The 22,850-nt window shown below is 38.2% G+C and overlaps 2 protein-coding genes across 6 annotated transcripts in view; both read left to right on the top strand.

The window, feature by feature from the left end:
- Positions 1–4,534, top strand: part of LOC143856105 (calcium uptake protein, mitochondrial-like) — a 29,935-nt gene extending 25,401 nt beyond the window's left edge. The window contains exons 6-9 of one of the 2 annotated variants that reach the window (XM_077366165.1): positions 3,434–3,610; positions 3,695–3,814; positions 3,906–4,223; positions 4,315–4,534. In XM_077366165.1, the coding sequence (XP_077222280.1) occupies positions 3,434–3,610; positions 3,695–3,814; positions 3,906–4,121 (513 nt within the window). In that variant the 3' untranslated portion in view covers positions 4,122–4,223; positions 4,315–4,534. The remainder of the gene's footprint in view (positions 1–3,433; positions 3,611–3,694; positions 3,815–3,905; positions 4,224–4,314) is intronic. The other variant, XM_077366164.1, reaches the window with a different exon arrangement.
- A 6,435-nt stretch (positions 4,535–10,969) lies between these two features.
- Positions 10,970–21,290, top strand: LOC143856145 (protein PHOX1-like). 4 transcript variants are annotated; one of them, XM_077366234.1, is made up of 4 exons: positions 10,970–11,121; positions 11,719–13,657; positions 13,980–14,248; positions 20,782–21,290. In XM_077366234.1, exons 2-3 carry the CDS (start codon positions 11,734–11,736, stop codon positions 14,126–14,128), a joined length of 2,073 nt encoding a protein of 690 aa, XP_077222349.1. In that variant the 5' UTR covers positions 10,970–11,121; positions 11,719–11,733; the 3' UTR covers positions 14,129–14,248; positions 20,782–21,290. The 4 variants fall into 4 exon arrangements, with proteins under 4 accessions (XP_077222349.1, XP_077222348.1, XP_077222350.1 ...); XM_077366233.1 differs by having other exon boundaries at positions 10,984–11,462; XM_077366235.1 differs by adding an exon at positions 14,668–14,731 and having other exon boundaries at positions 10,984–13,657.
- The last annotated feature ends 1,560 nt before the right edge of the window (positions 21,291–22,850 follow it).

Here is a 22,850-nt window from a genome sequence, read left to right as displayed (position 1 = left end):
TGGGTTACCTGTAATCATTTTGTCCTTTTGATTTGTGGAATTTTGTGCTCCCCAGTATATTTCCTAGAAGGTGGTTGATAGAATTTGTAATTAGATGCTTTTAGGCTGCTCTTCATGGACATTGCTGTTGACAGGAGCCACTGCTAGGTCTTTGTCGGGATTGTATGACGATCATGTGTTTATAAGGGATGGAATCCACATGGGGAGATGGTTAAGTACGTTTCTCAGCGAATGGTGTTGTACTGTTTATTTGTCATATTGATTTGCATGAAGTTGTATTTCAACAGCTATTAACCTAATCTTTCCATCCTCTTGAGACTTAAGTAGATTTCTATATTATAGCAATAGTTATACATTTATTACATGTGTACTTTGGCACTTAATGTTTCAACAATTGTTTGACCCAATAGCTATTTATTATAGCAAAGTTTCACTCAGAGGTTGTAAACATATATCTGTCAATATGTGGTCCTCCTTACTTCAGGTGAGATGGTCACCATGATGACTGAAGAAGTGGGGTAAGATCACAGGGTCAAATCTTCCTATTTTGCCTATTTCTTGAAAATGATGGATGAGTGTAATTACATTAGAAACTCAGTGAGATCCACTTCATTTTAGGGGCTGTTTCTAAATATTTGCTTTCTCGTGTATTCCTTTTGTCACATTGTAGTTGTGATTGGTAATTCCATGCTAATTTGATAATCAAATTTAAGATCAGATGATGCATTTTGACTATATGGAGCTTATATTTTATCTATTTGGATACGAAGTAACAAACTTATATTTGAACGTGTATTACTACTGAATTTGTTCTCTGTTATTCAACTTATATGGTTTGTTTACCATATAGATTGTGGTGATCTTGTCAAAATCTCGGTGCTTGGGTGTGGCTTGCTTCTAGGCCTTTGGGTCTGAGAAACTAACTGCCTTCTCTTTTGAGTGTAGAGGATCCAAGCCATGGCAGCCTAGTTCTAAGCGTAGGACGAATTAATGACATAACAGTTCTTACCTAATTGCAAGTCTTTTCCACTTTCAGCTTAGAATATGAACCTCTCAACTGAGACCCCCCCTTTGAAGAATTCTCACTTGTGGATGATAGGAATCCTAAATGAGAAGAACCACAAGAATATAAGGTTGGAGGAATCGATATGTATTGGCTGTAATTGGTATCTGGAACACAGTGTGCCTTTCCATAAGAGAAATAGAAAAAATGTCTTTGCAAAGCCTAATAATCTTAGATCTGGCACCTTCTTTAGGAATGGAAGCTGTATTTTGTTGAAGGGTACTGGTTTCAGAGGAACTGGTTTCTTTAGTTGTGAGACTGCAAGGCTCCTCTCTAGTTGACATTTGATTTTTTTTTTTTTGGGAAAGTGACAATTTTTCAAAAATTTTGAAATTCTTAATCGTGCTAAGAAGGCGTTCGAGGAGGACCAGAGGGTTAGGATTGCCATTCCGTGTACACCTTGTACTTAAAGTGACATTTGATGATACCAAGTTTTTTTTTTTTTTTTGAATATTAAAAACATGATACCAAGTTGTTGTTGTATCTTTTTTTTCTTTTAGAAAATGTCACAAGTTTTTATCAGTGTAGCAAAAAATTTGAAAACAAAATACTCATAGCAAAACTGATATTTTTCTTGAATCGTGACTATCCTCGCGGAGAAAGCAAGTTTGTCTTGACTCGGATCAGGGCAATGAAAATTTTGAGGAAAAAATTACAAAAGTGTCGGAGAGCAACATAGTTCATAGAAGTCTGGAATTGTAATGTGTTCTGAAATTTATTTTTTTGGAACAGTAAGTCACTTTTATTGTAGTAAAATGGGTTACAGCAAAAAGACAAAAACAAAAAGGGACAAGATGTCCCAATTACATCTAAAAGTAAGTCCCACTAAGCGCTGATCCCACAGTATTACACTCCATACATACCGCCTTTACAGTTACCAAATCAATTCCCTATTTGTTAAAACCTCCAGTTCACCCAGAAAACCCCAACAGTCCGCCAAGTGATTGTACGGACCAACTCTACAACAGGAACATATCGCCAATGACAAGATATCCCCAATCAACTCCCTCATTTGCTACCATCACTGAGTTAATATTTATACAAAGGTCAGGAATCTCTGCAATAATTCCAGCTAATTTCTATGGCCCCGTCAATTTTCCGCTCGCCCACGATAACACATTTATTGAAGCACTTCTATAAGTAGTTGTCCATTTAATGACAATTTGTTTTTTTTTAGTCAATAGAGTAACACCTGCTCTCCCCAACCCCGGCTCAACCTGATTTCCCTTTTGGAGCTTCCATCAAAATAGAGATTTACCTACCATCTTTTGCAAGTTACAGTAATAATCTGTGTTACCTCCTCCAGATGAAATATACAAATTAAAAGGTCACCTTCTAATTCCCTCAATCCATATGCTTCTCCTGGGATCTCCTCAAGGAGTTGATGGAGAGAAACAATGCCTCCAATAAGTATATCGGCAAATATGACTTGGAGCATAGATAGTGCTAAACATTTGCTTTAACATCACTGAGCGCTATTCTAAATAACCTATTGTCCCTATGTTGCTTTGCTAATTTAGTTGGACTTGAATGCTCATATTGAATATTACATCTCATACAGTACCGTGCATTCAACGCTTTCTTCCATGCTCAGTAGTTGCACGTATATGGGAAGGCATCCCAAATTTTCTTTATATTGAACTTCTGAGAAAATTTTGTTTAAATTACGCATGCCCATGTCCATTGCCTACTTGAAATAGACAATAAAAACTCTACACAGGCATTATCGGCATCTACATATAGACATGGCCATGCATCTTGAATTGTGGATTTTTTGCAACGGTATATGGAGTAAGCATACGTGTCCCTGGTTAAACAGCAATTTTGAAGTCCCCATACTCAAAACCACATTATGAACTTGAATGTAACGAAGTATGATTTGGTGACGCCTATCTCTGAAAGCACTTGAATGAACAGAATTTCAAGCATCTAACAATCTGTGGTAGAAGTTCCGAGACACCTACAAGAAATAAACCACCCCACTATTTTATTTTACTATCAATGATTTTGACCTAACAAGCAGTTAGTTACTTCTTTGTTTTCTATTGTCACTTAGTTGCACCGATGTTTTCCCATTGTACCACTTGAAAGACATGTTTTGTCAATGCACAAGGATGCTTCAATCAAGGCCTCTACTTTCCATGTCTCACTTCATCAGCTATGTTACAAATTTTGGTTTACTTTTTTTCCCCTTCATATTTTAGAGACAGCAAAAACTTTATGCAAGGCCTAAGTTTAGTTTTGGTTACTTATTTTTTAGTAAATAGAACTAAAACCTTTTCATGGTTATTTATTTTGCAAAAAAGTGCTTGTTACTACTGTTCGTGGTGTCCCCACATAGCCAGACGCTAATCTCTCTGTTTTTGATAGATTTTGCGTTTGGAGTTCGCCCATTATGACTACAAGTTACAAGGAACAATATCAGCCAAGGATTTTGCCTTGTCCATGGTTGCTTCTGCTGACTTGAATCATATTAACAAGTTCCTCGATCGGGTCGACGTAATAAACAATGACCCACATCTCAGAGATATTCGTGTCACCTTCGAGGTTAGAGATTCTTTCTACCGCTTGTTCACTTTTTCCAGTTTCATGTTTGTTTTCTTATTTGTGGCTCTCATTATGCAACTGCAGGAGTTCAAGACCTTTGCAGAGTTGCGTAAAAGACTGCGACCATTGGCTCTGGCAATATTTAGTTACGGGAAAGTAAATGGTTTCTTGACAAAGAAAGATTTTCAACGAGCTGCATCCCATGTACCTTCTATTTAATTCCCAAAGGATTTTTCTTTTTAATTCACTGTAAATTAGAAGTTTTATCCTAATTAAATGCTCACTCTGATGGCAGGTGTGTGGCATCTCTATCACTGACAATGTGGTTGATATCATATTCCACATTTTCGACAGAAACCGTGATGGGACTTTAAGCTCGGCGGAGTTTTTGGGTGTTCTACAGAGACGGGAAAGGGACATCATCCAACCAGTCGAGACCGGTCTACCTGGGCTTATTTCGTGCTGGTGGAATTGTGCAAAAGCTTCCTCTTTTGCACAGTTGGTTCAGTAATCGGAATTCCTTTTGTCTTCTACATGGCCTAGAATTCGAGAATCTGGAGGTTCAGCTTACGAGTCTCTACGGTTGAGATCGAGGTATTGAAATTTGAAACAGGCAAGCTTCATATTTTTTCCCAATAGCTCGTGTTTATGATCACGGCAAGTTGGCAATGAGACTTATGATGATTTTTTGATGTTTTATGTAGAGTTCCAAACGGGTCTCGATACTTGTAGAGGACTGTGATCTCGCCTTGTTGAATAATCTAAGCCGTCGATATCACTCCTTGGCCATTATCTCAATTGTACAGCAGCTGCAATTTTCATATGTACATATGCCAGTTCTTTGGTGTTTGTAAGTTTTCTGTACCATGTGTACTTCTAAACATTTGGATAATTTGTGTCAAAGAAACTGAACTTTTCTTTTGATTCCTTTGTTCTTAAACTTCAGATCCATTCTGTGTCTAGGTTTTCATAGGGTTGTAACTTGGGTTGGGTTCAACCCGATTTTGGCTCTGGTTGGGTTGGCATTTCCCCATGTTGGCTTTAGTTAGGGTTGAAAAAGCCAACCCCTTCGGGTTGGGTTAGGGTTCAGGCCTTCGGCAACACGACCCGATTCGTACCAACCCCCATTTAATTTTTTCGTTATTCTTAAATTCATATGTTTTTTGAGGAATGCTAGACTCACAGAAGCCCTTGCAAATAAAGGTACAAGGGCTCTCCCATTGGTCAATTTTCATTTATGACAGTTATGATTGTAATTTTCTCTGCCATCATAAATGAAAATTGACCAATTGGAGAGCCATTGTACTCTTATTTTGCTAGGGCTGCTGTGAGTCTAGCATTCCTCATGTTTTTTTTTTTTTTAAATATATTTTTTCTATTTTTGCCCCAGGCTAAACCGAACCCAACCCGACCTGACCCAATTTGGAAACAACGGGATAGATGGGTTGGGTTAGGGTTTACCATCCTGAACAGAGGGCTCGGGTTGGGTCAGGTTTGGGTTGATGGAATGTTATCTCGGGTTGGCCTCTACGGTACCCAACCTAGTCCGAGTTGCACCACTAGGTTTTCATAATGCACTATACACTCCCAAAAATATAAAAATAATGGGCACAACCAAGATCAAAATGGTTTTGATGACCAAGGGGTCGTTTGGATATGTAGATTTTAGAATATTGGATGGGAGACGAGAAGGAGATCGTCCATCGTTTTCTGATTTCTCGCCCTTCTTTCCATCGAGCAAGGGAAAGGAGATCGTCCCGTGCTTCAAGGTTTTAGAAATTTTAGGATGGGTGAGAGATTTCTAAAACCTGGATTTCTAACTTAAAATTCAGAATTCTAAAGAGAAGCGAAACTAGAGTGCGGATGAATGCCATGGCTTTGAAACTAAGACCTGGATTCTAATGTGGCACCCAAAAGTTGGTCTATATATCTGATCCCTCAAGTGTAAGTACTCCTGGAAAAATAGTTCATGAATTGTGCCGTCACTAGATGTAACCCTTGTGCATCAAGTATAAGGTACATTTAGTGCAAACCATGGAACGAAGGTACAAAAAGCAAACTAACTTTTCTCAATCCAATCGAAAATTGAAAGCACATTGCTATCAAATGTTACGAAATCAGTCTCTCCAACATTTGGAATTTGGAGATCTAAAGCATAGTTTCAAAGCTCCTCCGCGTCATTGTGGACTACCCGAGTTGAACCCCCCTTCACCCGAGTTTTGGTCGGTAAGCTGGGGTTAGGCAAAGACCCCCACCAGATATTTTGATATAAAAAACAGATTATATGCACATATAGCAGACTCTAGCCGAGTCGTGTTTTGTCCAAGATTCTCTCTAATTATGACCGCGTCAAATGAGTACTCAACCACATCAACCGAATACTCGACCGGTAAAAACACGAACGTGTACACACTGCCTACTAAACTAATAGTTCTCAAATTTGAAATCTTTTCAGCTCCATCAACTATGGAGATTAATGCAATGAAAGAGCCTCCCAAACTTTTGTAAAGGACAATGGTCCATGAGAAAAAAGCCTCAAATAACTCAACTATGTCATTCTTCACAATCTCTTATAGATCTTGAATGAAAGCCATGAAAAACCATCAGGGTCAAGAAACAGGCGGTCCCTTTTTTTCATGAAATGGAGCAACCTTGATTTCCTCCTTGGAGATAGAAGCATCCAACCCTTCTATATCCCTTGAGTCGCGCTGTTCAGAAGCTATACCTTGCGGTGTGGGAAGAACCTATCCCTCCAATCAGTACAAGGAAGAGGAAAAACTCGCAATCTTATTAATAATGGAAGCATTGTGATCACAGCTGACTCTATCAATAGTGAAGTGATTCTGTTGCTTCTTGATAAGTTTAAGAATTTCACTAATCTTGGTAAATTACATTGAACCTAAGAAGTGTTTATATAGAACACTCAAGGATTAAAGTTAGAAAGAGATTAACGAAAGAGATAAAGATAGAAATCCTACCTAATAAATTGAGTTTAGATGCTAATCTAACCAAACTACCCAATCTGTCACGCCCTAATTTAAGGATCAAGACTTCCTTACAATCAGAAGTCAAATTCATAGACTCTAACATGTCCCCTCAAACATGGAAATCGACATACATTTGAATAAAATTCCACAATATGAAAATAGAATTTTCTATTAGAATTCCCCATAAGGAAATAAAATCTTATGATTTGAAATGCGTTGTCCAAGTTTGATGATGAATATCTCCAGATATTGTTACTGAATGTCAGCTGATGATGGTTGACATTGATTGCCAAAGAAGACACCGCTTGTTGATGTGTGGCGAAGAGCTTCACTAGGTTTAATGGGACTATAGCATCGATAGGAACACATACAAGATTTGTGACTACAAAAAGGATAAGGGTAACCCCACCATTAACTACATTTATGAATTTCATAGTAATAGAAATACATGTCCTACCGAGACAGAATTTGTAACTTGCTATCCTCTTCCTCCCCATGTAGAAAATGAATAAATCAATCAATCAAATTACGGGAAGCTTCGTGAAGTGCTTCTTTAGGAGTTAAACTTCCATTCGTCCATATTTCTAATTGGAAGAGTCTTCACAGGTCAATTTTGGATACTATCCTTCTCTTCCTCATCATTTTAATTTCCCATATTTTTTCATGCAAGATTCATATATTCCCCATTAGACGTGGAAATTCCTTCCCCAAACAACTTTTTCGGATAAGTGCTCATGACTCTCAACCGTCTTGTCTTTCCAAGTCTTTTCTCAGCACACGACACCAACAGGTGCTTCTCAAAACTATTGTCCTTGCATGCCTGTTTATCTCCACTCACATACATGACATTCACTCATGACATATGTATGAAGATCTATGACATTTCTGTGAACAGCTTAAAGCATGTTTGGCTACCACTCCATGTAATATCCATTGGCCCAAATATGAGATAGAAGTCGAGGAGGAGGGGAGAGACTTGAGAGGGAAGGAGTGGCAAGAGTATGGAGAGAGCATGTAGTTAGAATATGTGAGATCTCATCATTAGATTGAGGAATACTTGGGTGATAGATTGAGGAAGTATGCTTATTAGTCAACCAAGCTGGACGTCGTAATTAGGTTAAATTAGAATGTTTCTACTGGTACAATAAGGGAAAAAACTATAAAATGAAAACTGCAAAATATGGAACTACTTAAAATCCAAACTCAATTGATCTGAGAGTTTGAAAAATAACCGGCCGAATGTATAATCCTCAAAGTCTGTAGAGCTGTTATTAGCCCTTGAACGCTTCATAGAGATGATTATTGATGATGATTCCATTTCACAAATCGATGCTAATCTTTCTATGTTTATCCTTTGAGTGTTCTGTATAAACACTCATTAGGCTCTTTGTAATCAAACAGAGTTTAAGTGGAAATTTATAATTTATCGAGAAATCCCTCGTTATTTCAAATTGAGTTTTTTCCCTTCTTATATGAGGGCCTTTTTATGCTCCCCTCACTCCCCACGCTAGGCTTTGTTCACTTGCGTTCCCGGGAAAGCAAATCCCTGGAAAACAGCCTCTTTTTTCCTTGACAACACAGAATTCTGGTGTTCACTTGCTTTCCAGAGAAAGTAACAAGCCTAGGTGGAAAATGTCAAATAATGACATGGAAAACTAGTGAAAAAAGGTGGGAAAACTAGTGAAAAAAGGTGGGAAAACTAGTGAAAAAAGGTGAGCAAGCAGTTTCTCGAGAAACCTATTCCTGCACAGTTCCTGCGCACGTGAACAGGTGCGGGAAACCTTTTCCTACACAATTTCCCTGGATTTCTTTTCCTAATACCACGTCAGATTCCCAAAAAACCTTTTCTTTTCCTTTCCCGGGAAAACAAGTGAACAGAGCCTAAGTCTCTTGCTCTCGCCCATCTCTCACAAGTGGCCCCACTAATATTCCATGGAATATTTTTTCGTGGTTGCCTAGATAGTGGGAAGCATCACATGATTACTTAGAACATGCCCATGGTATGCGGTTCATGGTGTTGCCAATGGGCCCGTGACACTTGTCTACATGAATAGATGATTTACAAATATAAAGAGGGTGGGGCCCAACAAATGTTTGAAATTAACATGACGTGAGACCTTGAGCTCATCATGGTGGTTGAGTTTGCGTGGAAGGCATGTCTATAATAGAATATGCCTACATTCATGTGGATCTTGTTTTCTCCTTTTTTTTCTTTTTTATTACAACTAATCACAGGAGTCTAAAACAAAAGAGATGAGTGCCTTTATCAAGGGAAGGGAGTGCTGGCATTAATTTTTTTTTATGTTGCTTTGGTCCGTCATGTTGTAATCGCGTATAGATTTCAAAAGAAAGGTTTTCTTGTGGCTTTTTTACCCTAATCTTTCTTTAAAAGGTCCAGGCAAGTCATAATTTTTTTTAAAAGGTCCAGGAATTTTACTATGACATGCATTTAGGGGTGGCAATGGTTCGGTTTCGGTTCGGTTTTACCAAACTGAAACCGAATTTTTGGTTCGATTTCGGTTCGGTTCCGCCAATTTTGCCATCCCTTACTCATAATCATTGGAAATATTCGGTTTCAGTTCGGTTTGATCCCCAAACCAAACCGAACCGAAATTTGAATCGGTTTGGTTAGGTTTAACAAACCGAAACCGAATTTTCAGTTCGGTTTCGGCTCTGTTCGGGTTCGGTTCGGCCAATTTTGCCACCCCTACATGCATTATGTTTTGGCTCGGTTTCTTTCTATGTAAAATAGGCATAAAATATATTTTACACCCATTTTTTCACTTTAACAATAGGGGTAAAATTGGTTTTACGCCCATTTTTACACTGAGGCTGTTTCTTTCTAAGTAAAATGGTCATAAAACAAATTTTATGTTTTTACGTCTATTTTTAAGTGAAAATTGGTGTTACATTGAAAGAAACAAAGCCTAACAAACTTGACTGCATTTCAAGCCATCTAATTGGACGGCTAGGATTGTTTAATGAGTGAAATTTTGTGAGTTATGGCATATCCTAGGTGAGAAGCTTACTTGACATTTATAATAATCATGTATACGGATGCCACTCACAAAGGATAACAAGTCTATCCTTGGATAAAGTAAACCATAGTTTGCTATGTCCATGGTGAGCCCCATTGAGGCAGTTCGACATGGGGATATCTATCCTCTATGTAGTTATCCTTGGAATAATTGATCACTGATTGCCTGTCACTGAGGGGTTTCTTGGCACCAAAGAGGGCAGATGGTTATCCCCTAGATATTAAAATGATATGTGCAGATTATTATGAGAATAGAGTTCCTAAGGTGTCACCTCATATAGCTTATATGAGGTGGCGCTCACAAAACATAAGGGGCTCACATTTTTGGGGTGATCCAAACCACTTATTTGAAAGGCCCTTAGATGGATATGGTGCTTACAAAAAATCAGGTCCATAGGATCATCTTAACCCTTCCATTTATGGAGGTTAAAAATGGGCAGATTTATGGAGGTTTATACCAATCCATTTCAACCTCCACAAATGGAAGGGTTAGGATGATCCTATGAAGTTGATTTTTTGGGCACACCCCCTATCTATGTGAGGGCCTATCAAATGAATGCTTTGGATCATCCAAACAAAGTGGGCCCCTTATGTTTTTAAGCGCCACCTCATATAAGCTATATGAGGTGACACCTTAGAAACTCTATTCTCTATTATTATTTAGTTTATGGGTACCTGTAACATAGTGTTATTATATAGTTGTGTGCATGTGTTTTAAAGGTTATGGGTGTTAGTGATTATTGCCTTGAGCGGTTTAATAGGTAGAGTGATGTAGCACTACCCTATGCTTGTATTTAAGAAGTGTATTTTAATGAAAATGAAGAAGTTTTGAAACAAAACAGGAACTTATGTTTCCGAAGAGTCATAGTTCCTCTCGAATTGAACTGTTAGGAGGCCTGGTTGCCTCAAAGCAAACTCTCCCTCTCTTTTTCTCCGTCTTTTCTTTGATTATTTGTGTTACAGCCAATTAGACATGTGACACAAAATCTAATCTAAGCCCTAAGATTTCAATCTCCCCCTTTCCCTTCTTTTTCCTTCTCTCCTCCGCCCATGTTTATGGGACACCCATCATCCTTGCCTTACCGAGGCACACCCTATCTACATTACTGCCCAACAAATGAACATTTGGGCCTGCATGCAAGTCCGGCCACCATATAAATTTTCTCTCAAACAAGCCAATACTCCACACACACCCCCCACCCCAGTCAGACAGGTCTCACCATATCATTACAAAAATTCGTAAAGCCTTGCCTATCTTACAACAAAATTACAAGGGGCAATTTAGTCATTTTGAATTGCCCTAACCTTCCCCAAATCCCTGACCAGTGAACGATCCAGACAAAGACATCAAACCTTTACATAACATTAAAATTCAACAGAAGGGAAAAAATAAAACAGAAAAGAAAAGAAAAGAAAAGAAAAGAAAAGAAAAACCCACATTCTTCATGTTCAATTCTCTGATAGAGTGACAACATTTTCTTACAGAGGTAAAAATTTCAAACTGTATCCAAAAAAAAAAAAAAAAAAAAACCCAATCATCTCTCCTCTTTATTATATTCTTTGTACCTTTCTCCCTAGAAACTTGAAGTTTAAGAAATGGGGGCCATGTTTTTTTATTAAATTGAAATAAGATTAGAAAGAAAGGTTGGATTTTTTCAACCTTTTTGTGTCGTTTACATCAAGCTGCACCGTCCCACAATATAGAAATTTTAAGAAACTGATAGGATTTTGGAGAAATCCTAGAAAAAGGGGTCTTTTGGACTGTTTTATTGGAGGATTTTGCTGGGAAATACTTGAATTTGCATTTTGAGGAATACCCATTTCCCAGGTAAGTCTCCTGATCCTGTTTTGTGATTTATTTGAGGTGTTTCTAGCTAAGGAAAGTTTAATTTCAAATGCAGAAAAATTAGGGTTTCTTATAATTTATCAGATGAAATAAAAATGATTGAGGCTTTGTGGTTAAATTATTTATCTGTCTTTCTTGAATATTTCTTATAATTTATCATATGATTGAATGGAAATCTGAGAGTTGTGGTTGTGAAGAGAACTAGGGTTTTGAATTTTGCTTCTGGGTTTTTGTAAAGGTTGTTGAATTTGTGATGGGGAAGCCTAGTGGGAAGAAAAAGAAGCACATAGGGAGCAAAACTAGTGATGTAAATTTGAAACAGAACAAATTTGGAGAGCTGAGTAGGAAGGCCTTTGATGAGGACACAGCCGTCTTTATCGACATGTCTCAGGAATTGAAAGAGGATGGCAACAAGCTGTTCCAAAAGAGGGATTATGAAGGGGCCATGTTGAAGTATGAGAAAGCTCTTAAGCTGTTACCTAAAAGCCATATAGATGTAGCTTACCTACATAGTAATATGGCTGCTTGTTTTATGCAAATGGCCCCGGGAGAGTACCACCGGGCTATAAACGAATGCAATTTGGCTTTGGAAGTTTCTCCCAAATATAGTAAAGCACTCTTGAAAAGGTCAAGGTGTTATGAAGCTGTGAACAGATTGGATTTAGCCTTGAAAGACATTGGGGTGGTTCTGAGCTTGGAGCCAAATAATCTCATGGCTTTGGAGATTGCAGAAAGGGTTAGAAAAGGGGTTGAGAAAAAGGGGATCAAGATAGATGATAAAGGAGTAGTTTTGGTTCCTCAATATGTGGAGCCCCCATGTAGTTCACCACAGTGCAAAGTAGTTAAAGAGAAGACAAAAAAGAAGAAGAGTAGCAAAGTGGAGGAAACAAAGTCTGAGGATACAATGGTTGTGGAAAAGAAACATAATTTGTTGGAAGAGACTATGAGGACTGTTAAATTGGTATTTGGGGAGGATATAAGATGGGCTCAGTTACCAGCTGATTGTACCATTTTGCAGCTGAGAGAGATAGTTAGAAATCGATTCCCGGGCTCAAAGGCTATTCTCATCAAATACAAAGACCATGAGGGTGACTTGGTAACAATCACGACCACCGAAGAGCTAAGATGGGCTGAAGCGTCAGTAGAGCCTCAGGGCTCAGTTAGGTTGTACATAATCCAAGTAAATCCCGAGCAAGAGCTATTGTTGTTTGAGGGAGAGAAAACTCAGGCAGAGGTGCAAAAACTTGAAATAAACCAAAATAATGTTTCTGAGAATGGGAGTATAAAGTTGGGTTTGGAAAAGGAATCTCCGTATATAGATGACTGGGTCATGCAATTTGCTCAGCTCTTCAAGAACCATGTGGGCTTTGATTCTGATTCGTACTTTGATCTTCATGAGATTGGGATTAAGCTCTATGCTGAGGCTATGGAGGATACTGTCACTAGTGACGAAGCACAAAGCCTTTTTGAGATTGCTGGAGATCAGTTTAAGGAGATGGCGGGTCTAGCATTATTTAATTGGGGTAATGTTCATATGTCTAGGGCTAGGAAGAGAGTGGTTTTGCCAGAGGATGCTACTAGAGAATTAGTACTTGCGGAGGTTAAAGCCGTGTATGAGTGGGCACAAAGAGAATATGAGAGAGCGGGTGAGAGATACGAAGAGGCTCTAAAAATCAAACCCGATTTCTATGAAGGCCTTCTTGCACTAGGGCAGCAGCAATTTGAGCAAGCAAAACTTTCTTGGTATTTTGCATTTGGAAGCAAGGTAGATTTGAAGACATGGCCTTCTAAAGGGGTCATTGAGCTTTTCGACAATGCCGAGGAAAACATGGAAAGGGGGACACAGATGTGGGAGGAGATGGAGGCACAGCGTTTGAGCAAACTCTCTACACTAGATAAGGAGGAAACACCATTGCACAAAATGGGGTTGGATGGGCTTTTCAAAGAGATGTCAACTGACGAAGCTGCAGAGCAGGCTGCAAACATGAGATCTCAGATCAACCTCTTATGGGGAACTATGCTATATGAACGCTCGGTTGTAGAATTCAAATTAGGGTTAGAGTCCTGGGAAGGTTGTTTGGAAGATGCAATTGAAAAGTTTGAACTTGCTGGAGCTACTCGAATAGACACCGCAGTTATGAGAAAGAACCACTGCTCCAATGAAACTGCCCAAGAAGGTAAATTATTCTGATCAACTTTTTTTTTTTTTGGCTATTATTCTGATCAACTTAAACAGAAGTGTAACTTTCCCCTTTCTTTAGGAAGGTTAGTGATCTTCATTTAGGCCATGTTTGGAAGCCAAGGAAATTTTTTCCATCGATTTTTCTTTTCCCTGTTTTTCAGCCACTTCTCACCCTCTCCTCACTCGCGCTCTCGAATTCTCACCCTTTCTCCCCTCTCCCACCACTGAATAAACTAATATTCCCAGAAAAAAATTGCATAGTTGCCAAACATGGCCTTAGTGGTATATGTTTACTTACATTTTTATGCTGGTTACAGGGTTGGGGTTCAAGATTGATGAGATAGTACAGGCATGGAATGAAATGTATGATGCTAAAAGGTGGAAAAGTGGTGTTCCATCCTTCAGGCTAGAACCATTATTTCGACGCCGGGGCCCAAAATTGCATCATATCTTGGAGCATTTGTGATATTTCTATCCAGTTCATCAGGAAAAAAGATCAGCGTTTGAACCAGCTGTTATATAGAACACTGAAAGACACTTTTACTGCTCCATTGTCCATAATCAGCACTATTGCTGATTGAGATAGGTAAATCCTACACCGAAATTTTATTACATTTAACATGATAATGTCTATGTAGCATTTATGCATGGTTCTTTGTAGTTATTCTATGTGGTGAATTTAAACTTAACCTTTGCTTATTGGCTTGATGCTGTAATACACATCCCAGGACCTCAAGGAAAGGCAAAATCTTTTAACATGTGTGTGTGTGTAATCTGTACTTGTGCATCCTCATGTCCTGAGATTTATAGGGAGCTCTAGAGTCTATTTCTTGGTGGGGTTTTCTTGATGTTTATTTTTGGAGCAAATTGTGGCATAACATAATAACATATAATATTTGCGTAGCTGACCCAATTCCATTTACTGTGCACATGAATAGTGGGTTATTTTTTCAAACAATTTTTTATTGATGATTCAATTCTTAAGGAGAGTCCTATTATTTTTAGGTTACGAATGGCAAAACCTCACAATCATCAGGCTGAACTGATTTTCCCCAGGCTATTTTGCATCGTAAGTAGACCCATAGAACGTAGTAAAACATCTTGTTTAATCCGATGGAACATTTCAAAGCTTTTTTTTTCAAAACTCATTTGCACTTAGTGTTTTTGCATTTCAAGTTGTTAGATTCTCGGACATTTCTTAATCTAAAACTTTTGTGGGCTTTGCAAAGCTGGTTGTAGCTGAAAATTAAACTACAGATTTTTGGATGGGAAAATTGCAGAAAAGAACGCTTGGGTATTTCTTTTTCTAAATTAATTAGAGGAAGCCAGATTCATATATGGTCTCATAATACAAAGCAGACCATTTGGGCCCTTTGGAAACCTCTATTGGATGGTAGCTGGAAATTGAACTTCGACAGCTGCTCAGTCTGCAATCCAGGCCTAACAGTGGTTGGGGGTTCTGTTTGAAATGCATATGGTGTTACCAAATATTCCTTCTCAGGGGTATAGGAAGAACTGAGTCAAATGAAGCTGAATTGTGGGCTCTTCGTACGTGATTTAGAATCTTAAGGAGAGGATCAGCAGTATATTGAAAGTTGAAGGGGTCTCAACTAATGTAACTGCCTGGGCAAATGATGATAATCAGGGTCCGGGGTGTCTAGCCCCTTTTATTGACAGTAGGGGAAAATGTAGCGATAAGCATGTTACTTTTACTCTCATTCCCTGTTGTTCAAATGTTCTAGTGGATAGTCTATTGAAATCCGGTGTAAATAGACATAATATTTTTTTTGAAAAGTCAAAAATACCCTTTTTTAAAACAGATTTGTAGTAGCATGCGATAAGGAATGTTATATGTGAATATAGAATGCAGCTAGAGTTGTGGTCTTCTATGTGTAAATAGAGATAATATTGTCATTGGGAAATCTCTTCCCTAAGATTTTAGGTCTTAATCCTTTTTTTTTCATTATTTAGCTACCCGTTTCTTAAAAAAGAGTGAAATTGAAATTCACAAGTAGGGTAATGATAGTCATCTCCTTGCATCTTTGTTACTTATTCTGAGGAGTATCTAGTTATTGAACCATCCACATATGTATTAAACCATAAAGATCTCCACAGAGAGAAGACTTTAGTGGGGAGTATTGTAGAGATTCAACGAAGAAAAGGAAAGAAAAGGAGGCTCTTTAGTGTAAGATTGATGAAGACAAATATGGCATGTATGGGGATGAGTGGGTTGTGCGGACCTGTCTTGGGTAGAGGTTCAGATGCATGGCAGTCCATGTGTTCATCTTGGGTCTGCTTTTACGCTAATTCCTCGTCAACTTTTATTCAGGGATTAGGTTTAATGTGGCATGGTATTAGGTTTTGGTAGGAGTTATGGTTAGGAGTAACCAATAGAAAGTATTCGTGGATGTTACAATAGAGTTGTGGTGGGGCAGTGTGCTTTGGGAATGGCATTTAGAAGGAATGCTAAAGATGACGAGCTTTACCTCCATCTCTCTCTCCTTAGGAACCTTGAGAGTGCCTTATCTTGCTTCTAGAACATGATAGGATAATTTGGTCCTTTGATTCCTAAGGTCTATCAGTGGTAAGTGGTTCTCTTCATTTACATCTATAGATGGCATGGCTTCCTGCTTGGGGTGCATAATTTCATCTCCATGGAGATATTTCGTAGACAACGGTGGTCGAAAAAACATTACGTGATTTGCTAAAAAAAAGTTAAATTTTGCTAGTAATTGTGTTGTGCTGGGAAGCGCAGGAAGATGCAACCTTCTTTCCATCCATTGAAAAGTGATCCATAAAATTTGGTTTAATACATTAAGGTGTTTCAATATATTTGGGTGTTTCATGCATGGGCGACCGAGCTATTATTTGGATGTCCAACGGGACCTTTCAGCAACAAAGTTTAAGGATCTTTGAAAGGACTCTGTATCTGGCTATTTGTAGCATATAGGAAAAAAGAAATAGTAGGATGACATAAAGCTAGGGGTACAACTCGGGTTGGGTCGGGTCGGGTTGAGGCCAACCCGAGGAATCATTTACTCAACCCAACCCGACCCGACCCAAGGAACCCATTTTCCAACCCGAACCCGACCCGACTTGAGTTCAACCCGACCCAACCCAACTTTTTAAGCTTAATAAAATAAAAAATGATAAAAAATGTCGGGTTTCACTCGGGTTGGGTTGCCCAAGCCCTCAACCCAAACCCGACCCGAACTCAACCCGACCTGACCCGACTTTTTTTTTCTGGTTGAACCCGATCCGAGTTGCACCCCTACATAAAGCTGCTCATCATCAAATGTATGACAATGGGAACATAATTTTGGGGGGCTAAGCTTTGCAAACTTTAGACATTAGAATTGGTATTGAGGAGCTATAATTGGTAGCTAGAAGCATAAATAGGTGGATCCTAGCTCCAAGTGGCACCATCAAACTTAAATTTTATGAAATTTTTTGCGGAAACCAGGGACTATAAAGTTGGAAGTTTGCTAGGAATGTTATTGGGGAGATTATTAAGGTAATCTAGCCCTAAGGTGTCAAGGACACAAATGAGACAGAGTTGAGATCACTTCTAACTAGCTAGGCTAGAAATTTTTAAGGCAAATCTATGGGGCAAGATCACTTCTAATTGAGCAAATTTTTTATACATAAGAAATTAATATCGAGGTGCTATAAAAGACCAGGTAGAAGTTAATACTAGGTGGACCTTGCCTAAAAGCGGCACCATCAATCTTAACTTTGAGGAAAGTTGTAGGGAAAGCTAGGACTAGCCGGCATGGATGCGTGTTTAGGAATGATATGGTGGGGTTTAAGAAGTATACATCCTTGATTTGTTTGATCTAATATGAAGTACAATTCAAAACAAAATTAGAAACTAGAGTTTGATTGTTTACCTGGAACTCGTATGTGATTATTAGTAATATTCTCCATGAATTTGATTAGGTTGTAAGTTGTAGTACACCTCTGATGGTTTGGACAATATCTAAACTTTGACTTGGTTGTGTGGATGAGCTACAGCATTCTGGCCTGAGCCTCAAGTGATCATTCACCTCTTATTCCTCCTCTCCTTGATTTCTTACTTTGGAATTCTTCTAGATGTTGGTTTTCTTGTGAAAAGTAGACTAGTTGTTGGATGTATTTGTATATAGGAGGCTTTTAAAGGTCAATGTTGTCCATTTATCATATTTCTTTTAATTAACTAAAGTATGCGACGGGATCTTGAGACATACCCACGAAACCCATTATTTTCCATCTTCTTTCTTTCTCTCCACTTCTTGTCTTCTCTTGGCATATAAAACCCTAGAAATCTTTCATATTGGTATTAGAGCATTCATCAAGTCATGTACCTTTGTCTCTTTCTTCTTCTGATCATAAAGATCAAGGAGAGTTTTAGCCATCGTGTCGTACAATTGATGTCATAAACTGTACGGCCAATTTTGCAGCAAACGTACAGGCTGTTTGTGGTCTACCAAAAGGGCTTCTTTCTACATCATGGTGATTTTTTCATGATTTTTCGGCGTTGGTATCACTGGGTACGTTTAGTTTCTTCAACAGCCACTGGGAAAAAATCGGAGTTCTCGAATCTGATCATAGTTCGAAGTTGGGTTTTTCTAGATGGTGTGATGGGTAGTGTTTTCTCTATATCAAGTTTTCAGATGCATTGATATTCCATATGCAAGGATTGAATCAGCTTTTAAGAGGCTGCACCAGGCTTTTTTATTAATCCAAACTTGCCTCAACACCAACAATGATGGTTTGGCTTCCCGAAAGTTGCAGGCGTGAGTGCTGATTTTTTTATGTATTTTTATAGCTCTTTAATCCGATAATATGTCTAAAGTAGCTAAACCAATATCGTCGAGTAGCGTGGGTGGTGTTGGGTCACACATGGGTATCCAGGGTGACAATCCGGCAATGTAAATTATATGTGTCAAGTTGGATGAAACCAATTTTTTCCAATGGTCTCAATCAGCAAGAATGTTAGAGCAAAGGGAAAACTTGGCTACATCGATGAGAAGATACATGAAAATGTGAATCTAGATCCATCTTATGACCGGTGGGAAGCTGAAAATTTGGTTGTAATGTCATTGTTAATTCACTCTATGTAGCTGGAGATTAGCAAAGTTTTTTTATTCCTATAGCCCGCAAAAGACATAGGATACTAAGGTTCCTACTCTCAAGTTAAAAATTTTGCAACGAGGGGATTTGGAAGGACCAAGTAATGAAAGACTAGACACTGCGTGCTCACCCGCATAATGTAGACTGATTTGATCCTGCTGAGAGTGATTCCACAATGTCTATTTCCCAATCGAAAAAAAATCCTTAGCATCTCTATGTTCCAATCTACTATGCCATGAATTCTATGCAGATAGTTTTCTATGGTGCTCTCTGTGGGAAACAACACTAAAGCAATGGGAAATCGTCCTTGAGTGTTCTATTGCCACACCAGGTGTCAAGCCAGAATCTAACTTTGCCCGGGCTCCCACGTGGAAGCGAATCCCTTTTTGGAAGGCTGGCATAAGTTTTAAGACACCTATCCAAATCATTACCCTTTTAGCCCTTTATCTGTCAGAGGGGAACCCACATACTGTGTTGCTCATCATGTTCCTTGCTTTGTTCTTTAATTTGCCCTCTCATACTTCAAAATAAAAGCAAGCTGTGAGATTGACAAAAATCAAGGCATCATTTTAATGAGACGGAAGCTGGAAGGATCTAACGAGTTGACTATAATTGTTTCCTTTTTCTATCCTAGGCCATAGAGATCTGTAGATAACATGCTAGTTAAATCATGGTTTACAAGTTTTCTACTGAGATCAGATTCTGCCTAAATAAATAAATAAAATCCTTTGGTTTTTCTTCTCGTGACAATAATTGAACACCTTTCTCTTCATCTTCACCTGCTATCTAACTGAACGTGCAACAAGTAATCCAATTTCACAATCATAGGTGGAATTATATTGTTTAATTTTGTTATTGGGAAGCCAGGAAACTGGTGAACAGTATGCAAGTATGCAACAAAGATTATAAGCGTACTATGTCACTATCCAATTAGTCACTATTGTGGCAAGCATCCTTTACTCTCTTTTTTCTTTATTATTTATTAAATTTTCTAAAGGATTCATTAGCGACCCCAACTAGTTTGGGACAAAGGCTTAGTTGAGTTGAGTTGTGTTATTTATTAAATTTATTGTGTTCATAATGCTTAGAGTTTCTCCAAATTTTGACCAGTGCTACACAACAGTAGTTTTCTGCTATTGTGGCAAGCATGATCTTAGTGTTGCTTCCTTCTACATCATAGTTTTTTTTTTCTTTTATTGTTGTCTATATTGTTTTTGTCATTTCTGATAATACCTAATAAGCCTCTCAATGCTCAAATTTCCCCAAGTTTATTATAATTAATAAAATACCCATGGACCAAAAGTAGTCTTCTCTTCAATCCAAGATGTAGAAAAAGATCCATTTCTTACTCGTGTCAAATTGACTGAAGATAGGTAGGCTGTTTGAGAAGACTAAAGTGGTATCATGTGCCACCTTAGGGTTGTGATAAAGGGTAAACTGAGATTTTCTATCTTAAAAAATCCCAAATATGAAAATTATGATTTTCAACAGTGACGTTCTCAAGACATCTCTTAATAATTTTTAAAAACATAATTGTTAAATTTGTTATTTTCAGGTTTTTAGGTTTCTGGAGGATGCAAGGCCTACGATTATAGGAATCAGGTCTCTACATTTCACAGCCTCACATGATTGTTTTAGTAGAGACTTGGTTCTCTGTATTTTGAAATGATTTTTTTTTTCAGATGACAAATAATTTTCTTTTTTTAATGGTACAGATTTTATTAAAACAAAGGGGCGAACCCGAAGAGTGGATTTTGAAATGATTAAGTGGACTATATACCTCTATGGAGTTTCAAACTATCCTCTAACTAAACACTTTGATAATTTTCTGTTCATTTTCCAGTAAGAAAGTGTCTGAAAGTTTCTGTCTTGCTTACTCACCTTATTCAGACTTTCATTCGGCAGTTTTTTTTTTTTCTAATGAGTTGCTTCTTTCTCGACTTAAATTTCGGTTTGTTATTGTTTTGCTCTATGGTATACTCTAACTGGAACTTCATCTCTATGCAGATTTTGTTGCTGCATGGGCTTTTATATTCAGATTTGTTATGTGATCTTAGGGAAAAAAAGAAAAAAAAATTGTTTTTCAAATGGTGGTGTGTTATCAACAGGCGGTAATTGGAACTTGGATGTTGGTATGTGTTTGTGGATTTCATTGTCACTTGGGCTGTCACATTCAGATTGCATTGTGTGCTCTTAGGAACGAAAGACAAAAAAAAAGAAAAAAAGAAGGTATTGGTTTACAGCAGGGGTGTTTGTTTTGAAGACAGAGAGCTGGTTATAGCATTTTTTTTCAACATGAGGGCATGAATATCTCTGATATACAGATAATATAATGGAGCAGAAATTTCTTTTTATTGATTTCTGCTTTGCCCCATTCTTATTGTTCTTTAATATCATACCTGTAAAGTTATTCATGTTGCCCCTGAGGTTTGTATGTAATTTATTGATACTTTTAAGTGTGTTCAAACTGGTGGTGAGTTTTATTTGAAATTATAGTCTGTTATTTCTATACATAATCTTCTTTTGCAAGTTCATTGACTCAGATAGAGAAGATCTCAAGGCAAAAAAAGATCAGCACCAGGAACTACTATACAATGAGGCCCTGCAATTGGCAGTGGTGAGCAACAAGTCACTGTAAATACAAGTGTGGGGGATTAGTTTTGGAATTGTGACCAGATTTTAATGAGACCACCATTAGAACAACTGGCATCTTATTCCGATTCCATCCGATTCCGGTGTCTGGTTCAAAAAATGAATGGAATCTGTTTCCCAACACAAGATGTGGTATTCTGATTCTGCCCCGGTCGAAATGAAATTTTTATTGGAATTTTTTTTGCATTATTTTTTTATTCCATTTACAGGGGAATCACAATAGTACACTGATTCCAATTCCTAATTTAGGCCAATCCAAAAGCAGCATATGAGGCTTGCCTGCCCTGCCCACTATTAATATAGTAAGTCTCACCTTTAACTGACCCAGAGTACCCACATGGTGGGCCCAAAAGGATAGGTATCTGGTGGGCCCATAAAGCACTCTGATTGGAGCATCTTTACTCTCCAACCAAAGAGCCTATGAAAGGGCAGTAAAAAAAGAAAAGAAACTGTAGATATTGATCCCACATTTAGGGGTGTAAACGAGCCGAGCTTGGCCAGGCTCAGCTCGGCTCGGCTCGGCTCAGTCAGGCTCGACCAGGCTCGCGAGCCTTATCGAGCTCGAATTATATTAATTTTACACCCCTCATTTTCCCTGGACAGCCCTATCTAGTGTTTTTTTACTACTCTTTTTACACTAGGGGGTGGTCCAAGCAACAAATGGGGTTCCAAAAAAGAAGTGACATATTTTGCCTCTCCCTTTCACTCCCTAGACAACCCTTTTAGTGTATATATTAATATATAATATATATATTTAAACATATTAAATTCTTAACGAGCCTGGCCTAACTCGGGCTCGGCTCGTGAAGGATTCGAGCTGAGCTCGAGCCTAGCTTTTTTCGAGCCGAGCTCGAGCGAGCTTCCAAGCCCAAGCCAAAATTGACACCCTTACCCACATTCAATAAAAAAATGTTATTTTATTGGATGGTTGGGACTTTTGTGATTTTGGGGAGATATGAGATCCAAAGTAGGGCCCATCAGGTGTATGGTCTGGATCAAAGGTTGGACCCACTATTGTTTACCAGTAAGCATGCTTTTATCACATTACTTAGATCATAGTTGCCTCTTAATAATATTGCCCAATTTGCATCATCTAAACCATTCATTTACTGGCCCCGCTGTAAATAGCACACAAACCCTAATCCTCTTCTAGAGAAGATGATCATAGCCCTCGAATATATTTACGATAAAAATGAACGGCTCAGGAAAATTTAAGTTTTACTTTCCTAACACTCTATTTATTTCCTGTCCCAAATTATAGCTTATTTTTACCTTGTGCAGCTGATCAGGATAAATGACTTCTATAGTAAAAGTTTATGTAAAAGGTTTAGTCAAAGACTATGTTTTACTCCCTCATTTGTTTTACCACTGCCACGTGTAAGTCGATCCGATTCAATCATCCTGCCTTTTCGAGTTTAATAGAT

This window comes from Tasmannia lanceolata, unplaced genomic scaffold, assembly GCF_043159265.1.
Source record: "Tasmannia lanceolata isolate RefF3 unplaced genomic scaffold, GAP_Taslan_0.1 ptg000023l, whole genome shotgun sequence".
NCBI lineage: Eukaryota > Viridiplantae > Streptophyta > Magnoliopsida > Canellales > Winteraceae > Tasmannia > Tasmannia lanceolata.
Note: the sequence above shows the minus strand (reverse complement) of the source record. Positions and strands in the feature narration are given on the sequence as shown.

Excerpts from the sequence above, each read along its gene's own strand:
- LOC143856145 (XM_077366234.1), top strand. The coding sequence starts at position 11,734 with ATGGGGAAGCCTAGTGGGAAGAAAAAGAAGCACATAGGGAGCAAAACT. Across the intron at positions 13,658-13,979 it reads CAATGAAACTGCCCAAGAAG|GGTTGGGGTTCAAGATTGAT; the intron begins GTAAATTATTCT and ends TGCTGGTTACAG.